Raw genomic sequence first — 8,568 nt, 5'->3', positions numbered from 1 at the left:
ATTCAAAGATAATGTTATTTATCAATATTGTCAAGATCACATTTAATTAGCATAGATATGCTATACTTATTGACAGAGGAAAATATCTGCATGCAGTCCTCTCTGAACCCTGGCTGTGCATTGTGCAGACGAGGCTATCCCCTCTCACAGACCCTGTTGCTAAACTCTACCATACAGCCAAATTTTAAAGGGGAGCCACATGTTGATATTTATGCTAGAAGTCATAAGATTTTACTTGGCAATCTTATTTAAATAACATTAGTAATTTGGGTCACAATTTGAGAACACCAAGACCTTGAGATTGAATGTTCTTATATTCTCTCGTACGTACGAGTACAGGTGACATTATTCAGTGCACTTTCCTGGAAGACAGAAGACAGAAATGTTTCAGTAAAGCTGATAAAATGATATCTAGGAAATATTAACTAAGTACTATCCACATATGAGAATTCTGGAAAGTTTGAAAAGAGATACAGATAGATACTACTGGTATACATGTTATCCATAGTGGGTCTATATATATAGGCTATGCAAATATATATTTAGGGATTTGAAAAGAGAAGGGACTACAATTTGGATCCTGAAGTTTTTATTTATGTATTTTAAGGTGCTACATCAAAGCATTTTTCTATCTTATGTCCCGTCCAGGTTTAAAGAAGAACACTAGCTTACATGGATGTAGCATTGCACGGTGTTCAGAAAACAGACAAATTCAGTTCTCTCGGAAAGCCTTCTGAGATACCACTTAAGGAATTGAGAGTCACAGGAAGATTAAATAACTAGTCCAAAGTTCTGATTGACAGAGATAAAACCTTAGATTCTGAATCTAGTGTTCTTCTTAGCGAACTTAATTGCTACTATTGAACCATTGTTTGCCTATTGGCTAATGTTATTCTTTCTTTCTTCAAGACAGGGTTTCTCTGTGTAGCCCTAGTTGCTCTGAAACTCACTCTATGGATCAGGCTGGTCTTGAACTCACAGAGTTCTATCCGCCTATGCCTTCCAAGAGCTGAGATTAAAGGCATGGGCCACCACCATCCAGCAATAAACTCATTCTTAATCCTCTCCTTTTGATGTTACCCCCCCCCAAAAAAAAGTCCTGTATTAGGAGTGAGGACAGACCTTTTTCTTTTCCTCAATGCAGATCTTGTGTCTTTCCTTTGAACTATGTTACATTATGCCAGAGATTCCAGAGATTGCCAGAGACAGTTTTCTTTTTCTTTTTCCATTGGTCCTGGTAGAGTTTGGGATAAGAATCCTTGCCTGGATTCCCTCCCATCTCTAGAAGTGGGAAAGGTATCTGTGATGCCTTGCTGAGAGAAGCAGAAGGGCTCAAAAAAAGGCTAATTGGCATTCAGCCAGTTGAGTTCTAATCCCAACACCTCCACACTAGCTTTCTGTGAGTAGGTAGGTCAGTGTATGAATGATGTGTTTTCTGTTCTGTTCGATGGACCAGTGAGTCTTAGCTCACAGGATTAGAGTGAGGATTAATTCAAGAACAACGTGGGGATGCTGTGGAGATACACCCTTGCCCTGAGTCAGGTTTCCTTGTCCTTACACTGGGAAGCACAGCAGCACCTGACCTTCACACCTAACTTAAACCCACACTCTTCTTCTAAGCAGTGACAAATCAATCCTGCTTGGGGCAGAGCACCAGGCAGAACACCACAGCAACCCTCCCTCGCTGTTGGAGCCGTCATTGCACAAGTCTGTGCTTGCTTTTGCTCATGTCTAAGGGGGAGAGCCAGGGACACATGATTTTTAAATTCCTTTTAGAGTTTCAACTCCTCAATCCATACGCATTTCAAATTCTTGTGAAGACATGGTTGTCTGCAAATGTTTTCGCTCAACTCTTGTAAGAGAAGCAAGACTCATTTTCTTGCTTTAGGACAGGTTACGTGGGTGCTTTTCTGGTAGATGTAGTAGGAGCCAAGGAAAGAAAGCGAGAAACTGCTCACCACCACCATTTTCCCGTTGACCAGCCTTCTGCGTATCATGGCTTCTTTGCCATCCCAGTCCTGAACTTGAACCAAGGAGTCGTTATCTAAGATTACTATATTCTGTAAAACAGAACCGAATTCAGGTTGACACATTTGAGCACTGATGTCTCTTAGAAGGGGCTAAATTCACATTTGTTGGGACACTGTGGATTTGAGATGATATTAAACTTTTTGTTTCAAAACCTTCCCAGCAGCACTTTGTTGGACGATTCTTCCGGGGGAAGGGGAAGATTTAAAAGAATAAAAATAATGACTTAAGGAAGAACTTTATCTTTTACAGTCTAGAGAAGTCTCATTTTTATCAATCAGAAATAAGTATCAATTTCAACAACGTGAAACTCATTCAAAAAGTCCCAATGAAGCTGAAAGGAGAAAGTCTTACCATAGTGTTTCTCAGGGTATTCATTTGTTCTAATTGCACTTTTCTCCTTAGTTTCTTTTAAAGATTTTATCACAGATATCTCAGGTGCCTTTATTAATTGTCTCAGGTCAAAATTCTTCCAATTTACATACCCCAGAATTCTAAGCCTCATGTTTATTTAGTAACTCTATGTCAAAAGGGTACAATAATTCCTTTTATCAGAATATTGACCTTAGTAGAAAGTAAGAGTCCTCTACTGAGGTCATTCACTCAAACAGAAAGGGTTTGTTGATCTATACACCAAACACTGGGCTCTGTGAAGCAGATGACAAATGTCATTGTTTAGATGGTACAATCTAGTATGGGGAAACTGAGAACACACCAAAATAAAATACAGGTAAGATATATATTATAAACAGATGCTACGTTTCAATTGGAGGCATGAGATGCACATGAAAGTTTTGTCACTTTCGGGCTATGCAAATGTGCAAATGAACAATGTAGCATCTCTTTCTCGTCCATGTTGACTGAGGAGACCATACTACCTTGCAGTTACAAGGAATGAGGTATGTGAACCTCCTTTGGCCTGGGTCCCTGAGAGATTAAAAGCCTTACACACACACACACACACATACACACACACACACACACACACACACACACACACACACACACCTCCTCATCTCTACCCCAACACTTCATATGGATTTTGAGTGAGAAATAATTCTCCATTGTTTTTTAGCCATTGAGAGCCTCAGATTCATGGTATAGGATTATAACCTCATCTCTGTCAGCTAATACAAGTTGTGCTCATTGTAAAATTCCATGTGTGGAGCCTACAAAATGAAAGGGAGAACTTTTATTTCTGAGAGATTAAACACTGATTTAGGTAGACCACTCTCCAAATGTGGTCCCCTGAGCATTGCACCAGAATCACTGTCTACTGCACATTTTCAGGCGCTCACCAAAGATTCCATCCCCTCCACCCAGGGGGAAACGTAATGGGCAACTTCACAGAGCAACCTGGGAAGAGTCTTAATGAGGAACCATCTTGATCAGTTTGGCCTGTGAGTATGTCTGTGGGGGACAATTCCTGACAGCTAATAAATGTCGGAAGACCCAGCCATGCGCATGGCACCATTCCTCGGGCTGAGGAAGGGAACTGGTGAACAGTATAAGAAAGAACTAGCTGGGAACAAGTTAGAAGCAAGGACATGTTTGTTTTCTCTCTGCTCTTGACTGTGGATGTGATGTGACTAGCTGCTTAAGTTCCTGCCTTGACTTCCCTGAAATGATGGACCATAACTTGAAATTGTGAGCCAAATAAATCCTTTCTTCTCAAGTTGCTTTTTGTCAGAGTGCTTGTCTGTCATTGGCAGAAATAAAACTAGAACAAGTAATAAAATATATCTCACACTGCCAAGGGATAAAATAGAAAAATCTGAAGAGATTTTAATGTATATTTTCTTTCAACATCTTCAGGTTCAGTGTTTAGGCAAAAATTTGTTTAAGAAATCCTTGAAATGTGTGTTGGCTGTTGTTGCCTAACACAATATTTCTAATTAAATGAAGGTCTGATGCAGGCCTCACCTTGTTTTTGCGGCCACTTGGTGTGATTTCCTCAAACTCCTCCCCCAGCTTGAAGGAAATCTCATTGTTTTTGAAGATGCTTTTGGTTTTGATGGTGATTACATCTCCATCTGCAGTGATGGTCACAGTGGGTTTTGCCAGACAGCCCAGCTTCCTGTTCACTCTTCCTACTCCTAGAAGGAAGATAATGGACACATAGTTACATATGTTGTTGATGTCAAGGACTCCTTCTATTTGTACAATTCTTTCCTAAGGAGGAGGTTTCTGCAGTAAGCAGACTTCACACGGTATGAGTTCAAATACCTATTTTAATTGCATTTACTTATTTGTGTGTGGTGTATGTGTACATGTGCATGGGTTGTTTGTTCTCTATTACACTTTTTAAGGTTATACATTTTATTAAAAACTTTGCAAATAAATAAAAACATTACAAACCAAAATTTAACAGATCCAAAGTTTACCCAACTCAGTATTACATATTTTATTGTAGCAAATTTACCATTAAATGTGCAATCAATGGCATTATCTGCATTGTGATGTTGTATAGCCAAATTCTACAGAGGGTCATAACTATTATTAGTGCATTAAATATATTGGTATTCACCTTTCCTTTCTTTTGTATTTATGTCTTAGAGATTTTAATGTAAGTACACACACACACACACACACACACACACACACACACTATGCATCATCATGGATGAGATGCATATACAAAAGGTTATTTTTTTTTGTTCCCCATTGAAGACCGATTAGTTTATATTTTTGTTGCTCCGAATGCTGCTTCAGAGTTAACAACCTTGTGCATACAGTTTTTGGCAATACATGTAGGAACGCTTTCAATAGAAATAGAATTCCATGGGCAACAATATCTAGGGTAGTTTTTTTTTAAGCAGGTGACTTGGGGAAATATTATAATGTGGTTCTCATGTTTTCTGTGGACATATAATCACAGCATAGATCATATTGGAATTGCTTCCAAATGATTTATATCCTAATTCCCAGAACTATGGATATTTCCTTGTATGCTGAGGGGATGGAGGAGGTGTGCAGTCCGAGGACTGTATGGAGATTGTCCCAGGTGGTGAGAGAACCCTCAGTGAGATCACAGTGCGCTCCTAAGAGAAAGCGGGAAGGTGGTGAGATGGCTCAGAGGGAAGAAAAGACTCGTGACATAAATTCAACATCAGCACCCACACAAGGTAGAAGGAAAGAACCAAGATTCCACAGAGATATCCTCTGACCTCTACACCACACCATAGCTCAGGTACCCCACACACATGAATCGGGTACACACATAATATTAATTAGTTAATAATAATTTTTTAGAGGGAAGATGTACTAGACCACAGAAGAAAAAAAGTCAGAGAGAAAATGGCAACAGAAGTAGTGTTGGGCTCACATTCCAAGGAATGCCAGCAGCCACCAGAAGCAAGAAGACGAAGTTCACTAAAGATCAAAGCAATTGCTTATAAAGACAGTCACTTCTTAAAAGTATATTTTTTATCACAAATTACTTACTAAAATAGTTTTCTGTTCAGTATATCGTGTGTATGTATTGTGTTTCTGTGGATCCATGGAGATCCACTAATCTCAATCTAGTTTGCACATAACTGCATCTACGTGGTGAATCAACATTGTTTTCTGGGTTGGGGATTTAGCTCAGTGGTAGAGCACTTGTCTAGCAAGCACAAGGCCCTGGGTTCCATCCTCAGCTTAAAAAAAAAAATGAAAGACTGCTCTTATTTCACACGCAGCAAGTCATACACCATCAAAGTATCTTTCATACTAGATATGATGTGCACATAAGCATGGCTCACCCAGTTCCTTCATATAGTTTTCAAAATTTTCGCAAGAAACAGATTTCCATGTTCCTTGAAGCTGGTCCACCATCGTATCTCAGTGAAAACTGCTTCATATGGATGTATGCATTGGTGTTCCCTGAAATGGGTTTGGAACCTGTTTTTAATACAATTCTGAATACAGAAAACTAGACGGAAAAGTGAGGAACTCCCACATTTGTGGTTTTCCCTCACACCATCTAAATCAAAAGTTCTCTACAGCATCAAGATGCCAGGATGGGAATTAGACATGGCTAAGTCGGCACTTACAGGAGGCTACTGCCCTTCTCCAAAACCCACAGTAACTGCGAAGATCATTAACCAGTTCAGCTGTTTTCCTAACAATTAATCAACAAACATAAATGGAGCGACTAGTGTTACATGCCTAAGAAGACTAAGAGACTTTGTGTATGCTATTAATTAAATATCCCAGCTATAGTGGTAAGGAGACAATACTATTTTGGTTTGGTTCTTTCCTGAGTTAGGCAACTTGACATCATGATTTATATATATTAATGGATAAATATTGTAAGTTTATGTCTACCCCATGTAGTAGTCATGAGTTGTAGGCAAAAATGACCTGGCGGTTCTCAGTAGAAGGCACTAAAATTCCTCTGTTGAACGTGCTACTACACATGTTATTGTCCCTCCTGAACAAGACACGATGCTGGAATGATGTTGCTCTGTGGCTGATAACTTAGGCACTCAGAGGTGCCAGTGGCTGAACCCTGACACCGAGTTCAGGCACAACTTCTGTCTCTAGTACCTGACTCCTCTCTTCATGAGGCAGCACATCAAGTTCCAGCTCTAGCTGACCTTCAGTGGCAAGGTTGCCTCGTCTGCTCGGTTAGTCAAGTGATGGGTCCTCTCTGGTGTTCATTAATACGAGTCCACCATCTACATTCCATTCTCCACCAGCCATGCTTGTCTGCCATTCTCCAGCCCATCCTCCCAGATTCCCAACCAGCCTCTGTAGTCTACCCGTTACCATATGTGTATTCCTGTCCCATCCACACGAACTAGGTGACCCATACACCACTCTGTCCATGGAAACAATTTCCCCTCACTACTTCTCAAGCCCCCTCCCACTCTCAAAGTAATAAAATATTGGCCATTGCAACTTGCTCCCAACACTGAGCTGGCTAACAAATAGAGCATATGTTCAGGATTTACCTCCCAACTTTGACTGGCTGTACCCCTTCCCATATTGTTCTGGTACCATCTGAGGGTAGGGGGCTTCTGGTATTGTGATATGTGACATAGGAGTCAGGGCTGCTTGCTCATGAGGTTACCTTATGACTTTTGGACTTCCTAAACTTGCTCTCAGACACCGTTTAGTCTTGTGCTGGGCTTGCGTGGGTTAACGACTGTGCATCTATAGAGACCAGCTCATAATGCATAGTTCCATTCCCTGTGGAGTCCTCTAGCTCAGAATTCCATCACTACTTAACTACCTAACACAGGAACTCTATCAAAATGCACCTGTGTTTCTGTTGATGATGGTGTGCCATTGCCCAGCAACACCAGAATTTCATGTTGTAATGCTCCCATACACACACTGGGCCATCCTCTTTCTTGCTACTAATGATCTAGCATCAGAGGGGTTGTCAATCTTATGCCTCAGGCTCTTACTGTCACCCCAACTTTCTGCAGATCTCCCTCGTGCATGCTGCTCCACTCAAAGCAAGAAGACTGTTTAATCTGCAACACAGACTGGGGCCCATTCCTTGATTACATCACCACCACAAACCAAGGGTTTCTACAGAAATGTTAGTAAAAGAGGCAAAATACAGCAATTTGTATTTTGGAGAGATGACTGTAAGTGGCCTTGACTAAGCTAGACCCTTCGACTCCACAAGAATAGAGGGACTCTGAATAATTTTGAAATACATTTTATTTTTTAGTTGTATGTGTATATCTGTATGCGGCTATGTGTACATGAGAGCAGGTGCCCTCAGGGTCCAGAGGTGTTGGATCCATTTGGAGCATGAATTACAGGTGGTTGTGAGGAATCTGATGTGGGTGCTGGGAACCAAACCTAGGTCCTCTAAAAGAGAAGTGTACGGTCTTAAACACTGAGCCATCTCTCAAGCCACAGGATTATGTTTTGTTGTTTGTTTTCTTTTGTTGAGCATATTCTTTTGTTTCTGTTTGATTCAAAGCCTCACTATATGGCCCTGGGTGGCCTGAAAATATCTATGTAGACCAGACTGGCCTCACATGCACAGAAATCCCTCTGCTGCCCCAGGGCTGGGAGTCAAGGGGATGTGCCACCACACCCAGCTCATCACCAATGTCAACCTTGTACTCTGAATTGCACGTCTTACCAATGCCTCCAGCATGTTCGTCTCTCCTTGTTCATCCCTCTGCTCCACAGGGTGTTGTGTATCAGTTGTCCACATAGTTCAGTCTCACCTGGCTAACGATGACAGAGACCAGAGGTTTATCCAGCCCTGGGACTAAGGTGCACATATGCTCTCTGCTTCATGAAAATGCAGTTTGCCGTTATCTTTTCCAGTATTTTCTGGTTGGGATAGAGAAGGACGACCAGTCACTATTGGCAGCTATGCAGTAAGGATGTGCTAATTTGTGCTAGGGAGAAACCCCTCAAGCAGAGCCAGCATGGCATAGGTGTAATCTGAGTTTGCAGGTGTCTTTAGTCATCCTCCAGGATGCATGTGTGGCACACCAGCACAGTGTGTTAAATGAGGTACGTGCTGCACTCCGCTACCTATGTTCCTCAGCAGCTGCAGAGTAGCATGAACATCTGCCGTTT

General features: G+C 41.2%; 1 protein-coding gene across 1 annotated transcript; it reads right to left on the bottom strand.

Moving 5' to 3' along the window:
- Window positions 1–295: 295 nt before the first annotated feature.
- On the bottom strand, window positions 296–5,844 carry Fabp12 (fatty acid binding protein 12). The gene is made up of 4 exons (XM_036179616.1): window positions 5,772–5,844; window positions 3,952–4,124; window positions 1,959–2,060; window positions 296–362 (listed from the first exon to the last, which is right to left on the bottom strand). Exons 1-4 carry the CDS (start codon window positions 5,842–5,844, stop codon window positions 312–314), a joined length of 399 nt encoding a protein of 132 aa, XP_036035509.1. The 3' UTR covers window positions 296–311.
- Between the last annotated feature and the right edge of the window lie 2,724 nt (window positions 5,845–8,568).

This window comes from Onychomys torridus, chromosome 2, assembly GCF_903995425.1.
Source record: "Onychomys torridus chromosome 2, mOncTor1.1, whole genome shotgun sequence".
NCBI classification, from domain to species: Eukaryota; Metazoa; Chordata; class Mammalia; order Rodentia; family Cricetidae; genus Onychomys; species Onychomys torridus.
This window is presented reverse-complemented; position numbering and strand designations above follow the sequence as displayed.

Excerpts from the sequence above, each read along its gene's own strand:
- Fabp12 (XM_036179616.1), bottom strand. The coding sequence starts at position 5,844 with ATGGTGGACCAGCTTCAAGGAACATGGAAATCTGTTTCTTGCGAAAAT. Across the intron at positions 4,125-5,771 it reads AAACTATATGAAGGAACTGG|GAGTAGGAAGAGTGAACAGG; the intron begins GTGAGCCATGCT and ends TCTTCCTTCTAG. Across the intron at positions 2,061-3,951 it reads CAAGTGGCCGCAAAAACAAG|AATATAGTAATCTTAGATAA; the intron begins GTGAGGCCTGCA and ends TCTGTTTTACAG.